Source organism: Peromyscus eremicus, chromosome 12 (genome assembly GCF_949786415.1).
Source record: "Peromyscus eremicus chromosome 12, PerEre_H2_v1, whole genome shotgun sequence".
NCBI classification, from domain to species: domain Eukaryota; kingdom Metazoa; phylum Chordata; class Mammalia; order Rodentia; family Cricetidae; genus Peromyscus; species Peromyscus eremicus.
This window is the reverse complement of record NC_081428.1, coordinates 32,942,920-32,965,425: the sequence shown is the minus strand read 5'-3', so window position 1 is coordinate 32,965,425 and position 22,506 is coordinate 32,942,920. Positions and strand designations below refer to the sequence as shown.

At 35.0% G+C, this 22,506-nt stretch overlaps 1 protein-coding gene across 1 annotated transcript in view; it reads right to left on the bottom strand.

The window, feature by feature from the left end:
- The window catches only part of Epha3 (EPH receptor A3), a 132,376-nt gene that overhangs the window by 54,020 nt on the left and 55,850 nt on the right, over nt 1–22,506 (bottom strand). Inside the window, exons 4-7 of the mRNA XM_059277717.1 lie at nt 9,322–9,446; nt 7,032–7,194; nt 2,279–2,381; nt 1,070–1,137 (exon numbers count right to left, since the gene is read on the bottom strand). Of these exons, the coding sequence (XP_059133700.1) occupies nt 1,070–1,137; nt 2,279–2,381; nt 7,032–7,194; nt 9,322–9,446 (459 nt within the window). The remainder of the gene's footprint in view (nt 1–1,069; nt 1,138–2,278; nt 2,382–7,031; nt 7,195–9,321; nt 9,447–22,506) is intronic.

The window sequence follows — 22,506 nt, the reverse complement described above, 5'->3', positions numbered from 1 at the left end:
GTTTTATTATAAAATGAATATTTTATTGCAACTGTACAATGAAATGAACAAAAAATACTGTGTCTGTAAACTCTTGTACTGCTTCCACACATAAATTTACATTTTCATAAACATTCTTTTTTCTTTTGTTCCAATCTATTGTTTGCTTTCTACATGTAAACTAGGAAATAATTGTTTTTACATGAGTTATAGCTACAATGATAATTTTTTTAGATCTCCAAATCAGTAACTGATAGTAAGCATCCTTTCTATTTGGAGACATTTTTAAAAGGCAATAGCAAATGCTAAAGTAATTCTTGCTTACAAGACTTCATTATTACTTCTATAAAGATATTTCAGACAAGTGAGCATCAGTCTGGACTTTTGCTAACTTCCATGAGATCTTGCCATTTCTCTGAAGGCCACTGATTAGTATTTGCCCCCCTGAATAAAGCTGATTTGGAAAAGTAGACAACATGAAATGATTCATTTCACCAGAGGGGATAAGGAAAAAAATACATCTTTTTGTTAGATGCAACGTTTTCTTACTGAAAAGTGTATTTCTATTACTAGAGGTTAAAATTGGTTGGTATAGAAATTGAGAAGAAAAATCTTGTCTTTCCTACCAATCAGATGACACGTACTTCAAATAAACAGTTTATCCTAAAAGCTCTTTCCTGGTTGAAAGAACAAATGGAGTAAGGCATTTCACATAAACATTGGTTGTTTATATTTACTTGGCAGTCAAGAGAGGGAAAATGCTCCTATTCAGGTTTCTGCCCGGAATTACTAATGAAGAAGTTGAGGATATGCTTTCATTTCGGCCATGCAGAGTCAACTACATTTCTCAGGACTCATGACGGACATAAACCACAGGTTACCCTTCACTTTAAGTATGCTGAAATGCAGCCATGGGAAAAAATCACTTAATGTAGAGCCATGGGTTTCCTCATCTTTCTAAAATAAATTTAATTTGCTCATTTTCCCCTCATAAGACTACTTTAGAATTCTTTTTGTTGAAGGGAGGTTACTCAATCATAAATCAACAACTGCTAAAGCTGAATTGTTAAAACAAAGTTTGGAAACTCACAGTGCCCATTCCCAAAGTGAAGCCGCTTCTCATCTGAACTATGTTTTGACTTGTGATAGCCACAGAACCTAGAGGCAAAACAAAGCAAGAAAATACATAAATGCACTATCCATGCTCGGAATATGTAAAGACCCCCCAATAAAGCTTTCCCTTGAAACAATATTTTAGTGAAAGTTTAACTGATGCTATATTTCTAAGTCCTCCCCCGAAAGCTTCTTTTTGGGGGGACCCTGGAAGGCTGCCTAATGAGGAGATATGTAGAGTTGCCTCCCCACTGAGCAGACACCTCCAGTTCAGCTTTTATAATAGCGTTAGAATGTGTTTATAGTATTTTTAACAACTACTGTTGGAATGAATAAAGGATAAAGTCTCCATTGGTAATGATTAGTGCTGTGGCCTGTTACCAGTGTTTGGGGTGAGAAAGTGTCAAGGAAATCTGGGGTTATTTGAAGAGTGAGGGGATAATTGGAAAAAGAAGGTGGAGACTAGGGGGTCAAAAGAAGTGTTTTGTGTTAGAGGGTGAGGATTAGAACTAATGGAGATCGGGATGTTTGTTGTGACAGTGTAATGTTGGAAGTTACACCCACAAAGTCTCATCAAAGTGACTCCCTAAACATGGGCTAGACAAAGACAATAACAGTAGACATGCTCAAGTGGACAGTGGAAAGCCCATGAGGCCTCAACCCTACACACATACATATACACAAACTACAGGCAGGTAAGGAATACTGAGAGCTGGAGAAACAGTCTTTCCAAAGGAAGAGCACACCAACTGGTTATCTAATACCAAACTGTTAGCCCTGAAAACATACATACAAGAAATATTGTATAGGCTAAACAGGTTATATTTGGGAATATATATATATATATATATATATATATATATATATATATATATATATGCATTCGATAACAATGAAATGACAAGACCATTACTTGACAGAGAAAAAGTAGAGGATTATGGGAGGCTTTGGAGGGAGGAAAAGAAAGGATGAAATATTGTAAACATACTCTAATCTCAAAATTTTTTAAAAATGTAGAAATAAAACTGAAAGGAAGAATGGATGAAAATACAAACAGAAGGATCTAGAACAGAAACATTCTAATCTCTTCAATGACTTCTTTGAGTACACACTTCACATTCTAAAAAAAACAGGACAATGAGAGAAAACCACAGTTAAGGTCAATAGTTCAGCAAAATCAACTCACCTCCCAATCAAAACATAAACGACAACAGTGAGGACAATGATGGCCACTGCTGCTGAAATAGCGATCATTACCACGTGACTGTTTTCACCAGAGATGGAGAAAGCTGTGAGATTGAAGGAAAGAAATATAAGAACAAACATTACCACCATGACTGGCTACGTGGCAGTGACTATAAATTCTTCCTACACCCTGCTCTTATTGGAGAAATAGTTTCTATCTGAGAAATAGAAACTCTTTCAGAAATAATACTGGAGAAATTCGCTAAATTTCAAACAAAAAAGAGACACACCTCTCATAATTTTTAACATAATTTCTCATTAATGTATTTGGTTTAATAATAAGTTACTCTGTTTTCATACCATCAACATTACTTGAGTGTCTACATATAAAATATGGTGGCCAGTTTTAAGTCTGTCCATATTGGCATGAAACCCATTGGATAAAACAGAAGTTACTGGCCCATCACAGTGAACAGGTAGAGTTTCCAGTAAGAAACCAAATGAGCTTTGAGAAGAATTTTCCTTTGAATCTGATATGGCTATTTAGTAACAAAGACAAGTTTCATTTACAGCAGTGTGGATAAAGCTGGGAGGTATTGTACGAACTGAAATAACTCAGGCAAAGGACGAATACTTCATGTTCACACACACACACACACACACACACACACACACACACACACACGGAGTCTAATAAAAGTTAGACTCATATGGTTAGAAGATTTGCAGATATCAGAGGCTCAGAGAGAGTGATAGGAGGAAACGTGGCATGTGGGAACCAAGTTCCAGGTGGAAGGGACTTTTCAAAACTCATGCTAATGTAACTACAGCTATTATAACATGTTACATATTAAAAACCCTCACTACAAAAGATGAAAAATGTAAGAAGATAATTTTTAATTCTAGGAGCTTAACCTATTAAATATTTTAATATAAATATATGCATAGTTTATACATACTTGCTATATATACACGATTATTATCTTGTCAGTTTCAAATACAATTTGAAGAGCACTAAAGTCATGAAATGCTGATCTATGTACATCACATCACCAACAAACTCTCCCTATGTTTCCTGTCTTCTTAAATAGCCCATCATTCATTGATTCATTAATTTATAAAGGAGGCAAGTAGAAATGACTCTAATGCCAAATCTACTCATCTTCCAGATTATATACAGCTCTCATCTAAAAAAGCTTTACATTTTGTGGTAAGTATAAAAAACTCAAAAGAGCAAAATCTTATAACATTTGACAGTTCTATGAAATTCAATTTTCTATGTTCATTAATATTCATTGGAACATAGACACAATTGGGAATGACTAATTTTGTTAAAGTGAACACCATCAATAGAGATTGTATGTGCACATAGACTCAACTATTTCTTTGCCCAATTACAGTTTATGGAATTTTCAGACCAATGCTTCTCTAAGTGTAATGTAAACAACAAACCACTGAGGGATGAAATAAATTCCAGTTGTGTATTGTGGAACCAGAGTTAAGGCTGTGGGCATTGCTTATGAGATCCCAGATAATGGTGGTGGTCCTGGCACCAGAGCATGCATCCAGCTATGTAAGAGCAAGACTTCAATTATGAAGTCTCCTCTTCTTTTCACTCCTGATAATTGCACATCTAAATACTGAATACTCTTGATACAGTATTTTGTGTCTTCACTTGTCTTCTAGATTATAATTGGGAGCTCAAAACCTTTCTCTATTTGCCTTTCTTCTCTTTTCCCTCACCATTCAAATATTTCTTTTATAAAACCAGTCTGCTGTACTATTATTGTTCACAAACTCTTGGTTTCTGACACCTTCAGGACTGACTACAAGTTTTAAACAAGACATTTAGATTTAGGGCCCAAGTCTCTGGTTTCACACATTACAAAGTTCATGAGCATCCTAATCTGCAGGCTTTCAAAATGCTCAAAGTTCCTGGGAAAGCACTGTGCAAGCTAATATTTGCATATTTCATTGTGCTGGCAAAATGGTGATTGAACACACGATGAAATTTTGACTCAAAAGAGAAAGTGGGGGCGGGAGGATACATCAAAATTTAAGCAGAGATAGAGAGAGAGAGAGAGAGAGAGAGAGAGAGAGAGAGAGAGAGAGAGAGAGAGAGAGAGAGAGAGAGAGAGAGAGAATTGGAAGGATGGGGAGGTAGGGAGGCTCCAGGAAGAAATGAGGAGGGAAAACTCTGATCAGAATATATTGTATGAAAATAACTTCATTTTCAATTAAAAAAAACAGTAAAACAAAACAAACAAACCAAAACCAAGCTGTTTCTCCGGAGCAGTTAACAGATGCAAGATAAGCAGCAGGGCAGAGCAGCTGTTCCCTGTGTTCACTAGAGTCCCCCATGCATCTGAGAAAAGAGGCTGGTGTGGGACTGGAGATCACACCAGAGTGTAAACTGTTTATCTTGTGCATCAAGCTTCCTATGGCTTTCAGCATTGTGCAGGTGATAGCGGGGACTGTGGGCTCGGATATTTCTACTGCCCAGAGTATGGTGAACAAGCAGCCTCTAGCTGCTGCGCTTGTAGTATCCACTGCCATCTTCCAGCATAGACCATCTCCTCCAGGGTGACTAAATAGAACAGGGACAGGAATGCTGAAATCTGGGGATGTGGGACCAGTAAAGGATTCCTGGGTCCACTTTAGGTCCTTCCTGGTGTGATGAGACTGTCCAATCTATATGCAGTTGACACTCCTCCTCTGTAGTCTTTCCCTCTTGCCCTCTTTTCAACATGCCTGATAAATATCTTACCCCAATAATTTTCACAAACGTCTAGTGCATCCCACCTTTTGACATTTCATATACCTCTCCATCAAGCCCTTGCTCTTGAAATTGTATCTTCCTAACCGCTTGCCATATGTATTCCTGTCTACTGGCTACAGATGTGTGATTAGTTGATAAACAGCTTAACCTGGGTTCCATAATGCTAATAAACACATGATGACAGCTCTACTCTTCATTCTGTATGATGTGATTTTTAATGACCAATAATTTAAATTTTCTGTGGACTATTTAAGTAGCCTAATTGATTTAAGGTAGCTCACTGAGACAGGAAAAGGAAATGGTAAGGAGATATAATGCTCTGTCTCTTCTCTTGTCAGCCATGGGATTAAGATATGAGTTCTCTGCTCAAAACATGCATTATTCCTAGAATTTAACTAAACTGTGCAAAAAATCACATCTCATTTTTTCCTTTATTTTAGAGATTATAACTTTACATCATTTTCTCTTTCCCTTGTTTCCTCCGAAGCCTCCCATATACATATCCCCCTTCTTCCTTTCAAATTCATGGCCTCCTTTTTTTTGTGAATTGTTACTTGCATTTATGCATATACATATATATTCCTCAATATAATTCCTAAATTGTATAATGTTACTTGTGTGTATGCTTTCAGGGCTGACCATTTGGTATTGAGTAGCCAATTGGTGTGCTCTTCTCATTTTAATTCATGCTGTTGTTAATGTACTAATGTGGAAATTGAAGGGTTAAATGGGATGAATGTTGCTTTGACATAGCAAAAGAGTGGGAGCATATATATGTGTCCCTAATCTATTTACCTGGAAACTTAGAATCCATAGAGGCAAATGGACATTATTGCCCAAGGATGTGAGCCCCAGCACTATTAAATTAGTATACCTGAATAACTCAGATCATGTTATTAGCCATGTGCATTTTCACTAGGCATAGATAGATCACTATACCAGTTTAATGTGATTTTTACAGTGGAACAAAAATATTTAGAAAATAGAAAATGCAAGTGCCAGAAAAAATGGGAAATTAGAATGGTCAGAAGAGATTATAAGGTTTCACTTCAGTAGAGTTCTGAGCCTCATGGCTCTTTCCAGGATAATCCGGGTCTGACTGGTGTGGATCTTTGATCATCTCTGAAGGCTATTTTCATAACTGTGGCTTTGGCAGTATGAAACTGTTAGTGTCATATGGGTTTTTCTATTTAATTAAAATATCTATTCACTATAGATACAATGAATCATATCTTATAGAAAAATAGTCCTTATCATTAAATTTCTTTGTCCCATGGGATAAAATCTATGTAGTACACTAATGACTATTATCCTATGAACAAATTTTTCAAGTATGCCTCACTCTCAACACGCACATGCATATGTAATTATGTACACATGTGTTTAAATGTTGCTCTCAATTAATTTTAATCTCATTTGTGATTCTTTCAAATAAATCTTTCACTTATATTTATTTTGTATTAGCACTGTAGTAATGATAAGTACCCTTTGAACAATTCTATTATAGCAGAGGACTTTTAAAATAAGAAACAAGTACATTTCAAGAAAACTAAAGTTATTGAGAAAAATGTTTGCCAATTTAGAGAAATTTTTCCACCTTTGAGTGAAATGGATAAATCTATTCAAATTGCTTATGGATACAAATGAAGCTCTATGCACATTTTTAAAAATTTAAAGTCATTTTCTCTAGTTTGTATGTATAGGGTGTACTAAAGATTAAAACAAACCTAATGTTAAAGCTGTTAATTATTGCTAATTAACAAAATTCCAGGAGTTAAAATAAATTTAACTCTTAAAAGAGAAAAGGACACAGATCTACAACCACATCAATATAATACCACATACACAAGAACATACAACTTGCTAAAGGTCCTCTCAATATACCTCCACTTTATGACTTTTGGCTAATGTTAAAAACAATTGATCAGGTTTTTGCAGTACCCCACTTCTTATCATAAACCAAAGTGATACATACAGTCTGGACTAGTTTCGAACTCAAACTTGCGGCTGTTGGTTCCATATCCTGCTGCTGTCCGAGCTCGAATTTGAAATACATAAATAGTATCCGGCTTGAGGCTACTAATAGTGACATTCGTGCCTCTTGCCCTCAAAATGGTATAACTCGTCTCTTGCTCCTGCTTTGGAGATAGAAAAAAGTCATGTTAATATCAAACCTTCATAACGTTATCATAGTAGATATCTAGGATTTTGTCATAAAGCATAAAAAGCTTAAAGACGTCATGTTAATTATTTCATTATTTGGGTACAAATGATCAGTCTAATTTGTATGGGATGATTTACATCCTGTACATTAAGCAGGAAAAATTAGCTTTCACTCTTGTGAATTACCTAATATCCTTATGAATATACCTTCTCTTCAAAATCAAAGCTGATATAAAACTTTAAAGTAATTCTAAGATTAAGCTTATAAATACAATACCTCTTCTGAGTTAAATGGAAGAAAAATATCCCATGAATATCCAATCGTAAATACTTATATTAATCTTAGAATATAAAAAAAAAATAAACTTTTGCCTGGCGGTAGTGGCGCATGCCTTTAATCCCAGCATGCGGGAGGCAGAGCCAGGCAGATCTCTGTGAGTTCGAGGCCAGCCTGGGCTACAGAGTGAGTTCCAGGAAAGGCGCAAAGTTACAGAGAGGAACCCTGTCTTGAAAAAACAAATAATAATAATAATTATAATAGTAATATAAAATAAACTTTTAACCATTTAAATCATTTATCTTATTATACCTATATCTATATTACATTTAATGTAACTAATTGTAATTGATTAGAGATGAATATTTAGAGTATTTTCACATAAAAGTCTAGAAGTAGTTCCCAAAATAAAAAAAAAAAGTACTTCCCCCCCAAAAAAATCACAGCTTCCTCTAGAGCAGCAATCCTCAACCTGCATGGTGCAACCCCTTTGGAGTTGCATATCAGATATGCTACATATCATATATTAACATTATGATTATAACAGTAGCTTAATGACAGTTATGAAAGTAGCAATGAAGTAATTTTATGGATGGGGGTCACCAGAACATGAGAAATTGTATTCAGTGGTTGCAGCATTAGGAAGGTTGAAAACCACTGCTCTACCTGGTTTATATGGCACATTAAAATTCCTTTCGTCAAGTATTGTTTAAAACATGAATAGATGTAGAAGTTTATTTTGCTTCTTGAATATGTTCATGTGATAATTGGACAGATACTTCTTTTTCACTTTCCTTTCCTTTGAGTTTATGTATTTGCAGAGGCCAAAGACTGACATTGATTGTCTTTGTCAATTGCTTGCTGCCTTATCTTTGAGACAGGGTCTCTCACTGAACATGAAGCTAACTGAATGCCTAGATGAACTTGCCAACACTCCTTAGGTACCCTGCTCTATCCACCTTTCCTATTCTTCAGGGATTCCGGGTACATGTTTACACTTGGATTTTCATGTGTTATTAGGGATCTGAACTCTGGTCCTTATGCTTATACATCAAACTGTTTACCAAATGAACCATGTCTCTAGCTCATAATTACAGGTGGTCATTAACTAAGGATACTGATCAGATGATATCTGAGCTACTACATTAATGAACAGAGTTGAATACATTTTTACATCATTAACTTACTCATTAAAAAATCATTGCTCTCATACTCAAAACCAGGCCCCCTTTATTCCCATTAGCAAAGTAAGCATAAAAGAAGATAGATCTTGTGGGAAAAATTTTACTAAAACATTCAAAATATTTATTTGGGAACAATTTTTAAATTCATGTCTGGATGCTATAAGTGCATTTTGTGTGTGTGTGTGTGTGTGTGTGTGTGTGTGTGTGTGTGTGTAGTCTAAATATTAAATTTATGCATGCACAATTTTTAATGCCTAGAATTTTTATCCTATATTACCTATTTTTTTAAAATGATGTTTATCAGTTGTCTGAGGAATCACTATAAAAGTGCTGTTATAGCAGGAGTTTTGACAAGAACATACTTAAATGCCCTGTCTATTGCCATTACTAACTGGTTTACATTTGAAAGTGACATCCTTAATGTTACTATTTGCTGTAGAGAAAAAGAGGAATTGACAAGATGTTTTTTAAAATTTCTTCTACCAAAAAAAAAAAAATAGAGAGGTCACATGACCATGTTATAAACAGGTCTCTACCACTTATAAGCAACGTCATTGGGATATTTGAAAGAGTGTATGTATCTCATGAGACAACACGGTTTTCTTCTACACAATCTCACCCTGTAACACCTTTTCCCCTACCTTTTCATAGTATTTGACCTCATAGTCCAGGATAATTCCATTGGGATGTTCAGGTTCTTGCCAAGATAAAGAAATACTATTTCTGGAGGTCCGATCTTTCTTAATTGTCACGACAGGTGATGGAGCTGTAAATAGATAAAGGGAGGAGAGAGTGAGGTGTGAGGATTAAGAATACAGAGAGAAGGTATCAAGCACAGGGAGTTTTCCATTGCTCTAATCTTTGGAAAGAAGGCCTTTTCCCCCCATTTCCAAGGCTCTCGTGTATTAATCTGGCCTCCTGTGCTGCTCCAGCAGCTGGATTGTATCCCTGATGCAGGACAGCCTATAGAAAATGAGCTGAAATTTTCTCCTGCTGGTGGACTAGTGGCAAGTGAGCAGATGTTTTCAATCCGCTACTATAATGTAAGCAGTGAAATATACTCGATGCATTAAAATATGGAACTAAACATCAGGACTACCTATTTGTTATAATGTTGCAAAGTTATTAATGCCAGATTCTTCAGCTCGTTCTCATTGATAACATTTTCATGTGCAACTCTGGAAGTGGACTGGAATCCATTATATACAAGGAGTCCCATGATATCCACAGGTAATGGTAGTATTTAGTGTATTATACATTAAATATGAAACATAACATATTACAGTAAATCTTGACTTCTAACATAAATTTCATGAAATACATATTCAAGAAATAATATTCTACTTTTAAATTTTTATCTCTCAAGAAAAAATTAATAAGAAATATAAAAAGATTGCTATATGTGTTAAATATGCTGATACATTTTCAAATACCTTATTTAATGGTGATTCTACATATGTTATGCAAATCATAAAATGGTAATAGAAACCCATCTATGTAGGGTTTCTACATAGATGTAATACAGGCATCTTCATTTCCAACTTAAGATGAAATGTATTTGAAGAGATTTTTCCATTTAGAATCCTTTCTTTAAGAAGAAAAATACATTCTGTCCATCCTGGTACTTACAACAACTCTTGTTTCCCAAGATAACTGAAATGCCTTGCTGGGAGCAATGGCACTCTGCCCTAATTGAATATACTACTCTGCATTATAAACACCAAGCAAACACTCAGGAAGTTTTAGATACATTAGCCACTGAAGTCCTTTCATTATGAATGAAGCAATTTTTAATTATTTTTAGCAATGTTTAGTTTTTTTTATGTTATCAGCCTCATACAGAAGCCTTATTTTTTTCAGGCTTACAAAAATGGTACTATTTTACCCTTTTCTTTTGTAAGTTATTAGTTCACTTAAATCCAAAAAGGAAACTTGCCCTCACCCATTCTTTGATTACTTCTATGTATAATTTGAATAAAATTAAATAAATGCTCGACCGATTTTATTTGCTTCTGACTTAAAAATAATGTTTTCTGACATCATCCAAGAGTGACCAATACAGGGCTTTTCTGTCATTATAACTTGGTTGGTTTAGTTGTATTAAATGCTTCAAAATATTGAAATTATACTGACAAAGGATAAAAAGAAACTATAAATTCTTAGCAATTCTTACAAAATCAAGCACTATTTGAAATAGGTCTGTCTTCCCACCAGAGAGAACATCACTAGGTTACATACTAGCTCTTAATTAGGTGTTTCTGCAGTCACCACATGACAACTTTATATCCAAGTTTTCATTCAAACTGTCTCTATCGACAGGTGACTCTCATGTTTATTATTTTCTTAAAAGTAAAGCTTCCTTCATTACTCATCACTGAAGTACTCCAGTTAGCATCCATCACAATATATTTCCACCCTCCTCTTCTTTTTGTTCGTTAGATCCCATTGCTACCTTAAGCTCTAATGAAAGCACTACTATCCCAAGTGGCCTGGGAATGAAAATATAATATTTTATGCTAAGGAAAAATGTAATTTTTTTGAAAGAAAGCATCAGTTGATTTTATTTTAAATTCTTTCTTATTAAGAAATAGTTATCTTTCTATTTCAATTAAGTCATTTACCTCTCTGGCCTACTCTTCATCTATTCAATATTCTGTTTTAATTGGCAAATTGCCCTCTACCCACCTTTGCTGCCCTGAAGTTAATTTCAAACAAAATATGCTATTTTCATTGTAATTGACATAAACATATTCAATATTTATAGCAGAAATTAGTAGCAGCTATGTTGAAAATTTGAGAATTATTTTCTCTCTACTTACCCTAATACAAAAATGAATTTGTAATCCAACCACTAATAATAAATAGACTACAGCCCTCAATGTCCTTGGAACCACATTGAATTCTTATACAAACAATGGAGAAGTTTCTATAGTTTTTCTGCTGAAGCAAATCTTTTAACATAGTAACGTTTAATACCTGCTTTCCGAATGTTTCAAAGAAGTTAATGTTGAAATCCTTTCCATTTAAGCACAAGAAGCCTTACATTGAATTCTGTATCATCATGAAACTACATTATACTTCATTATGATTAAAATACATGTCAGGGTAGTTTTGAAAAATAACCAGGTCTAATATTGCCCCTTGTAAATAGCTGAGAGAGAAAATAATTCAGGTCCAGGAAAAGTTAGGAGGAGGATTGTATTAACCTTTTGTAATGAAAGCATTCATAGGCAGTTTTGGGGTCTGCCCAAATTTTACTGCTTCTGAAGTGAGCAAGACTGTGTAACTGTTGGATTTCTTCAAAAGCTTTTGAGCAAGCTGCAGGGCCCCTTTGGACTGTAATAAATAGCCTTTTGTAATCCCACACTTACTTAAGTGGAGGCAATTGCTTGAAGCTTGTGCCATCTCCATGTTAAATGAACCTTTTCTGATTGCTGCTTTTAGGCCCCTGTTAAGTCATTTGCTCTGCTCTCTCAATACACGCCCCTTCTCCTGGCTGTGCTGCTGCACGTCCACCCCGGTTCACCAGCTGAAAGCTCATTACTCTTAGGCAATGCTCATCAATATTTTAGCATTAATAATTAATTAACAGAAATTGTTTTTCTCTCTCCTTGTAAATAATGGTCAGACATAACCAAATAATGCAGGAAGACAAATTCTATGAACACTGTATTTTATCAATGTTTTTTTAAAGTTTCTGAGAGCACTTTTTAGTTCACATATTGAATCATAATTCTTTCATACTTCATGTGCTCTAAAACAATTTATAATACTAATGAAAAAGCCATTTGAATTATATTTCTTTAGTTTTCAGGTAAGAATGGTGACTTGTCTTAATTGCTAAATTCCATATTCAGCAATCCATTAATTCGTCTGTGTAAATAATACAGTACTGCATTATTTATATATTATTTATTAATATTATTTATATAATATTATGCATATTATAGAATCAGTTTGATTAATTTTCTTCGGATTCCTCTGGTTTTTTTTTTTTTTTTTTTTTGGTTTTTCGAGACAGGGTTTCTCTGTGCAGCTTTGCGCCTTTCCTGGAACTCACTTGGTAGCCCAGGCTGGCCTCGAACTCACAGAGATCCACCTGGCTCTGCCTCCCAAGTGCTGGGATTAAAGGCGTTAGCCACCACCGCCCGGCTCCTCTGTTTTTTCAAAACTGACACTTGAAGCAATGAAGGTAATGGTTGCATTTGAGGGGGAAAAAAAAACAAAGCTCAACTAAAACAGAAGAAACAGAAATTAAGGATAAAGTCACTCAGTGGTCGAGTACTGCCTCGTATGTGCAAAGCCCAAGATTCTACCTGTAGTATGTGTTTTCTTTATGAGAATGCTGAGTAGGCAAACCAGTAGTTACTGGGGAACACATTCATAAATTCGCATAGGATTTTAACTGTGTGTCTTTAATAAGCTCTAAACAAAAGATAATTAAGGTTATTCTCCCATTTAAGAGGACAGGTTGGATACTGATAACTTTAATAAGTTTTTATACACACAAATATTATTAACTAGATAATGTATTGAGAAAAAAGGTAGACAGAAAATTTTGAAATAAGTGAAGATAATAATTTTTCATTACTATAAAATATGTCTTGATATGTGAAACTGTTTCTCTGTCATTTACAAGGAAGGTAATATGTGGTCTTAGCTTTGTTGTCATAGGTAAAACTAGTAGGTGAGTCCTTTATATAACAATACAAGAGGAAGACATTACATCAATAACATACTTAACTAATTTATATTGACTATCTTCATGTTTCTTTAAAGAATAAAAATACAAGCAAAATGTAGTGGGGTTGGTACAGAGGGTCAGGTTCATACATCACACAACTAACTGTCTTCCATGAAGCTCTTCTGGATTTATATGTGAGTGAGTAGTAATAAATTCTTAACTCCTGCCACAGTGGATTTGTGCATGGTTCTTATAGTTCATTAGCCATGAAAATAATAGTTGTTGTGGCCTTAACAGGTGACTGGACAGATAGATATTTTCTCCCTTTGTTTTCTGCTAGCGTGTGTCTTCTGAGAGCTTCTGTCACAGTGTTTTTCATTCTGTGTTGTGAGGAGACATAACTTTATGGAAATTTGGGGCTGAATGATTCTCTTGATGGCTTTCAAAGCAAAGAAATGCTTTTGAGTCAGAAACATGCAATGTTGAATTCAGGCATGTGACAGAGAGGCAGATATAATCCATAATAGTTTAGAGTTGAGACGGAGCCTAAAGATGGAAAAAAACTTTCTAAAAGATTTTTTCTTCAGTTATCTATAGAAGAAACACAACAGTTTTATGGTTAATGTAACCTATGTCACTGGCTCCCTGTACTGAAAAAACAGAAAAATGAGTTATATCAGTGTTGTTTCAAAAGGTTTTGCCTGGGAAAATTTTTCCTGTGTGAAATTATTGTGGAAGACATGGGGCATGCTTTGCTTGTGACCTGTATGAGACAAGATGAACCCTGATGCATGCCAAGTCGGCTGACAGATAGGGGGTGGGTTCATTATTTGAACTATGATGCTTTTCAAGCTGCAGGCCCTCTTATTCTGTAACTAAAATACAGCCCTTCCTTCGAATCAGGAAGCGAAAACTTTAAAATGCAACTCCCAAAGGATCTGGTTTGGTGTGTTTGTTTTTATTGGGACCTTCCTCTTTTTGGGTTTGGGAATTTCTAATGAACATCTGAGGTATCTCTGTGGTTAGGAGTTTGTGTAAGTTAAAGTAATAACAAAAAGGGCTCAGTATTTCTTGTCTAAGTGAGCCAAGACTTTTAAAAATTATCTCTATGGGAAAATGTTACACAGTAAATAGTGGAAAGATTATTCTTTTGAGTCACACATGCCTTCCAAATCTTTACTTCTTTAGTTTTCTTGAACATTCATTACAATGCCCACTTAAGAGTATTTCCTTTGCAGTATTTTTCAGACATGAACATTTCTATTAAATCCAGAAACACTCCTGGGTTTGATTTAACATAATCTCTCATAGCTGAATGTCCTCCATCATCCCACCCCAATTCAACTTCCTGTAAACTTGTCATTCTCTGGAGTTCCCCTTTTGGTCACATACATCGCTATTTTTGGTGTACCCCATTTATAGTATTAGAATTATACTTCTTTGTATCTTTTCCAGGCTTACCATCATCTCCATCTTCTGAAGGCTGACATATTTTCTTTCAGTTCAATTCTAGTTTTTCAGCTTTAGGTCAGGGCCTATCATATGACCCATGTTGGATTCAATGCTTTTAATCTCACAATTTCCAGAACTTTCACTTTCTGTACATTGGAATGAGCTGTCAGTTCATGAAGCAAGTGAAATATCCACTTCCTGATTCTTCAACAACTCAGAATTTCAACTGTTAAGTAATACCTAATTATTATGGGCTAATAAGCTCCAAGAGAAAAACCTAGACATCTATATTTTTAAACAGTTGACTTTGGAAATCTTTTGGGTTCACAACCATTTCACAAGTGTAGTACACAGTATGATATACAATTTATTCCATTACAACCTAAGTCTTCTTTAAAGTCTGCAATATAACTGCTCTCTTACTCATTGTTCCCTATTTAAACATAAAGTTTTAATGACAGTTCTGTGTTCCTCTGTCAGCATTTATGCCAGCTGTCTTTCCTGACCTCCTCAGTTGACATCTGAAAACATGCACAGCACTGTTATATAGACGGTATATCTTACTTTACATTCAATTGTATGAAGGGTTTTAATTTATAAAGCAAGGAAGATAATACATTAGTTATTAGTTATAATGTATTATAATGTTCCTAAAGTCAAGTAGGTACCATGGTCCTCAAGCAGTCTGCATGGTAAGCATGGAACCAGCTATGTAACTCACAAGCTGGTGGCATGTTAGGATATAAAGATAGTGTGCAAAGAAATTGTTCAAATCCCAGGTGGGTCAGAGAGAGATATCATGGCATTTCATCGCACCACTCAGAACCATGAATTATTTAACACTTATGAATTGTTTATTTCTGGAATTTTCCATTAATATTTTAAGCCACAGTTAATGTCAGCCTACTGAAACCAAGAGAAGTGAAATCATGAACAAGGGTAATCTACAGCAATTTATCCCCAGGTATCCTTACACTTATCATTCTCCTTCCTCAGCCTTCTGGGACTTGACTAAAGGTGAATGCCGACTCACTTGACTACTATACTCTTATCACTAAGGCTTCTCACTAGATTCTAATTATTCTATCTTCTAGGTAGTCATATTATTCTATCTTCTAGTCAGCCTTGCTCAATTCTAGTCAAACTGCTTAGTTAGCTTTTGACAGAATACAGAACATACTTTGAGTCCAGTTGTTTTCAAGGATTAATTTTCTTCAGCATTCTATGTTAAAAATAACAAAACTCATACCAAATGTATAATTAAAATATACTTAGAAGAGAAAAAAAATGCCGTCTGAACTCTACAGTGAAGACAAAAGTTATTTTTTCAACCAAATCATTGTTATTGAGAGAAAACAGTCTAATATATCATGTATTGAAAATAAATGTTGGTCATTAGAGTGGAATCAGTATTTGGATGTCTCAGTCCTACATATCTTGAACACTAGAAGGGTTAACCTTTGAATATTAAAGATTTGAGGATAGTTATAAAGTCTGGAGTCTACAATCACAATTTATAATCACATCTCAAAGTCTGTATAGAGCAAGGAAAAAGAGAAAAACTAAAGAGATAGGCAGTGGTTTTCAACCTGTTGGTCTCAGCTCCCATGGGGATCACATATCAGATCTCCTGCAGATCTGGTATTTATAGTATGATTCATAACAGTAACAAATTATAGTTGTGAAGTAGCAATGAAATGATTGTATGGTTGATAGTCACCACAGCGTGAGCAACTGTATTAAATAGTCACAGCATTAGGAAGGTTGAGAACTTCTGGCCTAGAGGAAGAATTCATTTCAAATTCATCCTTAAATATAAAATTATTCATTATTAGAAACCACCCAGTGTCCAAATGGAATCATAAGCATCTTACCTTGAACCATGGCCTTAGGAAGTCTATGGGATGAGTGTAATGTTTCTAAGTACAACTTGTCATATGAATGAATTTACTGTTTGCAAATAGCCACATTTAAAACAAAAAGAGCATTTGAAGTTGATTAACCTCAATAATTAGAAATTGTCTATGTAATAAATGATGCAAACCAGAACAGACAAGCTGTTTAAGGTAGCTCTTCTCTTTTGTAAAGTGTTGGATCCTAGAGTCTTAATACATACATACACATGCATGCAATATCAGTATATTTTAAGACAAATGTTCCTGGTATTTTCTGTGATTTTTCTTTTCTCTTTAGGTCTACTGAAGGGTCTTAAGACTGTCATTTCAGGTTCAGAAAACTTTATTCTAAGAGATCATGTTTTGTTATTCAAGACTGTGAGAATGATTGTGGTCAATGTCTGAGGAGTGTTCAGCCTGAGCTTTTGCTCTACTTAAGCAGTATACTGCTGCTGGAGCATTTGACTATCTTTTGTTTTAGACACAAAAGAAATGAAATTCTAGTACATCTATATATCTTTCCATTTTTAAAAATTCATTGTACTTGAAACATAACATGCTCAAATTCCTAGACAAATAGTTATTTAACTCTGAGTTCAACTTTGAAATGCAGTATTTACCATTTCATATCTAAAAATACGTGCTTTATATTCTAAGTATTTATCTGAGCCTCAAATTAGCAAAATGCATTCCAAATGTAATAAAAACAATCCACATGCAGAGAATAGAATCTTTCCTTCCATAATGCCAAGAATAGTTTGAGAAACTCCTCACTCCATTAAGTTTCTAAATAGCTTTAAATGTCCAAAACATACTACTTAGCTTTGAGAGTAGCCAAATGTTTAATTCTAAATTAGGCAACATTTTGCTTATAATTTACTGGTGATAGTATTTAGAAGAAATTCTTTGTTGGAGTTGGAAGAGTCCAAGTCCATAACCAATGGTGGGTTGCTCTAGACAGTACCTCAGCTTGTTTCTTTAATAAAGAAATTTGTTTAATCAAGTGCTGTCTACAAATATGAAGTAATAATACAATAATCAAGTAGGTAAACATGAAGTCGTAGGAACAATTAGAAAACATCAGACAGAACTTTTAAGTGCAGACAAGCTCATTCTTATTAGAGGTGGTCCCCCAAGACTGAGGAGGGGAGCGGTTAGATGTTAGTAAAGACATGAAATGAGAAGAGAATGATCACAATCATTTGAAACTGAGCCCAAATAAACTGAGAACACAATTCTGATTAGAAGCAGGCTAATCACATGGAGGTTTTACTACACTGCTGGTTTCGTTTGAAAGGCCTGCTAAGATGACTATTCTGTTTTGAATCATGATGACTGGGGTGGAGTCACTACGTTCTAGTACAGCACAGATGGTTCACTTCTGGATGCAGCTGGGACACTGCGTGGGGCTTCTCAAAAAAAAAAAAAAAAAAAACAAAAAAACAAAAAAAAAAAACAAAAAAAAAAAAACCAAAAGAGATGTCTCAATTAGCTAAAGAATTGAGAGGTATAATTAAAAGACACTTTTAGTATAAGAAAGACTTTCAAATAATTTTCACTTTAAAGATTATGATGAGAAAACATTATTTAATTGGGATCTACCTTGTGTTATTTGGTTTCTAGCCTCAAGCTTCAGGTCGGAATATTAGAACAATTTACATCTACTAGGCTATACTATGTTTACAAATTAGGGAAAATACACACTGGCCTTAAACAAATTAAACTTCAATTAACACTGTAGCTATAGACTAGACAGCAGAACCAGAGATCACTCTAAAGTGAAAGAAGTAATCCATCGCTATACAATTTCAGGTATGAGTGTTTGTCATAGGAGTTTTCCATTAATGATCAGCCAAGTCTTTTGTGTGTAAATAGTAGTCCTTTCTGTGTCCCCCCTCACATCTATCTGTTGATCAACCTTCCAATATCTCCTTGTGGCCCCATGTCACAAGGCATCCCATGGCTTTTAGGGAACTTGAACAGAAAGCTTATTTTGGGTTACAACTTTTAAATGTTATCATATTTTCACTTCTACACATACAAACAAAAACATACATGTTTATTGGATAATGTGATATTTTGATACGTGAATGTATTATACAATGTTTAAAAATAGGCTGGGAGCTTCGATGGTGCAATCAATTATCTCACAGTACTTACAAAGTATGTTAAGCATATCTGAAACCTCAAATATTTATTGCTTTTTAAAGGTGAAAACATTCAAAGTCTTTCCTTCTAGCTTTATGAAATATACTGCACATTACCAGTCTTTGCAAGGGAATAATCCCACTCATGTGAGAACTATGCTCAGAACCTAATCATCTTCCCAAGGCCCCACCTTCTAAAGCCATCACATTGGTTATTAGGTTTCAGCTTAAGAATTTAGAGGGGTTACAAACAATCAGACCATAAGAGACTTTTGCAGTACAATTTCTTTGATGTTTAATTTATAGCCAAGTTTTTTAAAAGCCTGTAAAAGCTAAGGTAATATATGGTTTCAACGACACACACTAGTTAAAGGATAGGTACTTCTACACTTACAAGCTTACTACCTTTGAGGCTCCTGTGTCTCTGATGAACAGGCTCCAGGATTTTAGTCGCATTACATTGAGATGAGAGGGTAGCACTAAATTACAACCTAACACATGCATCTTGAGCCACCCAATCCTTGGTTAGCACAATTGAGGCCTCAGATCAGCGTTATTTTTTTTCAATCTTTGCTGAATCCTTTCATTTCAAAGTGAGAACATTTTTTAAAAAGGTAAAATGAATCCATTGTTACTACAGACAAACTGTTTTGGGAGCATTGTATTGCAACTGACAAATGCCAACAGTAACTGACGTGCCAAAGTTTGAAGCACACACGTAAACACATGCATACATTCATTTACACAGGTTCAGCAGTGGGCCTTCCATAACCTCATTCACACTTAAATACATTCTTGGGTAAGTCAGAAAGAAAGAGATTTGCTGCTTAAGGTATGATAGTGTTCCTTATAGATCTTGTATACTTGAGTGAGCTGTTGTTTAATTCTTTATTGTTCTATGAGTTATGCATTTTTATTGTACATTGTCTTTTTTTCATTTTTAAATATGGTAGAAACCATGAGAGTGTGTATGTCATTTAAGTATTATTTATCATGTATATGGGAGCAAACACAAATTAAAAATAATTGGAGATATTCTTAGCACATGCCTGGTGGATGGCTGGCCCATATGGCTTGTATGTAAGCCAAGCAGTCCTCCTCCAAGCTCATCAGACTCGAACTGCAGCACAGAGTAAAGGCCTCTTGAGAATGGTATAGTTGATCCTTCCTTTAGGGAGGTAGAAACTCAAACCATCCATAACAGGAAATATATGGAGTCTGCCTGACCATTTGGAAATCAGATTTAAGAAACCAGCTCAGATGCATTCAAGTTACTCACATATAGAAGTACTCACTGCCTTTAAAACACAAAGGGCAAGAGTGTTCCAAAAGAGAGGCAACTTCATAGGTTACTGACTGTAGAGAATGGTAAATATCTTGATTACCATAACATCGTCTTCCTGACAAATCCTAATTCCACATCACTGTGATACCAGAAGCTTATTTAAAACATGGGTATGTTCTTAAACAACACAAGTTTTTATCCATTAATTCAAAGTAGATGACCTAACACTAAATAAAATGGAGCAATGTTAAATGTATTTGATACTGCTGAGTAGTACTCATGAACTGTGGACCAATAGCTGTAGGGCCTCAATGGAACTGGACTAGCCCCTTTGCATAGGAGAGACAGTTGTGTAGCTTGACCTGCTTAAGAGGCAGTGGGATCAGGGTCCATCCCTGATGCATTTGTGGGGTTTTTGGAGTGCAATGCCGATGGTGAGACACCTTACATGGCCTTCGTGGAGGTGTGTGTGTTGTGGGGGGGTGGGCATGGACCTGCCTTAACTGAAGGTACCAGGCTCTGCTGACTCCTCATGGGAGGCGTTGGCTTGGAGGAAGTGGGAATGGGGGTTAGGTTGGTGGTGAAGGCTGGGGGGGGGTGGGAAGAGGGAGGAGAGGGGGGATCTGTGGTTGGTATGTAGAATTAATAGAAAATTTCTTAATAATAAAAAAGGAAAAAATGTATTTGATAACTCCAACCTGATGGAGTCCTTCTACATCATTGCCAAGTATTCATTCCAAACCCACTGTCAAATTCCAATTCACTTATAACAAATTAAATGCTAAAAAGAGATCCTCTCTATTAATTTTTTCTAGTCTTTTTGTCTGTAAGAAACAGGTGGGAAATAAGCTAATTTGGACATGTTTTCAAGTTTATATGACTGAGATGAACACCAGCAGAGACTTGCTGTTTTCAAAAGCTATTGTGCCTGCAAAACGTCTTTTCTGGCTTGCTAAGCTTGCTTTGTGTCAGCATGCAGTAATACTTCCAAACCTCATTTTGCCCCAAACAAATTTCTTCCTTCTCTGACCCTCGTCACTCAATCGAGAATGCAAACATTTAGTCCAAATGAATAGCTAGATTCTTCATGAGCAGAGAGAGCTTTGAGAACCTAAGCAGAAAACAAGACTGGAGAAATTGCAAAGCCAAACTACCTGCTGTAAATATCCGTGACGCCTGTGACTTGTCCTCTTTAGTTCCAGGCATAAGCTCATTCTTTTGAAAAAAAAAATTGTTAAATATCTTTCAGCTAGCCATGAATGCTGAAGCAAAATTCCTGTTCTCAAGTCCATCCAAATCAGGGAAATACATTGGTGCATATTTTTCAAATTATGAATACTGCACAAAACTGACCTTAGGATTTTGAGAACTGGAGCAGATTAATTTTTCTCTGCACCATAAAAATTTTAGCACATTAGAGAAAATTGCCCCAAGTTGTTCCATTTTTGGATTGCATGAGTAAAACTAAAAGGAAAATTATGTGAATACAAATATAGTAATGCTTGTTTCTTTTCAGTTTTGGCTTTTATTTCAGTGTAGGTATTTGGGATTCTTATCCCAACAATTAACACAAAATCTTCACTAGTGGACATACAGGAAATAGTCTAAGATGGCCCTGTGTGGTCTCAGGCTTACGGGGAAAACACTCCATTTTAGTTAATGTTTGGAAAATCGCCAAACCTTCATTTTCAAGCTTGAAACGTAAACCCAAATTGTTTCATTGATGAAAATGGACATTCCATATGGATTCTTAAATTGAAATTGATAATTAAAAATGTAAGTAAGTGTAATGATGGACTCGTCATTGTTGCTCAATAGAGGTGAAAATCCTTGAAAACTAATTTATGAAGTTGATGGCATCCATCAACACAGTTATTAAAATCACAACTTTTTACCCCTGAAATGGGTGGATTTCATAAGATGTAAATATACTCCCAACAAAATTATTATAAAAAATAAGTCCCAAAATAGTATGGTGGGACACTATGCTTGCATGTAAATATGAATACATAATTTTAAAAATTTGGTGGGTACAAATATTTAATAAAACTAAAACACAAAACATATGAGCCATTATGAAATCTATAGAAGAAAATCATATACCCATGACTGATACTTAAATGAAGAAAACCAATGAAATGAAAAAAACCTGTTTTTTGTTTCACAATACTGTGTTTGGACATTTCTTAAGATCACAGATCTTTGCTTATAAATTATGGTTTATGATATTGTTTTTTTAGGTTTTGTACATTTGCAGATGTGTTTGTATCTCTTTGTCTATAGGAGTTTTTTGTGTTTTTTTTTCTTGTTTGTTTTTTTGTAAGTTTTCCTCTTCTAACTTGTTTTTATTTTTTCTTATTTCA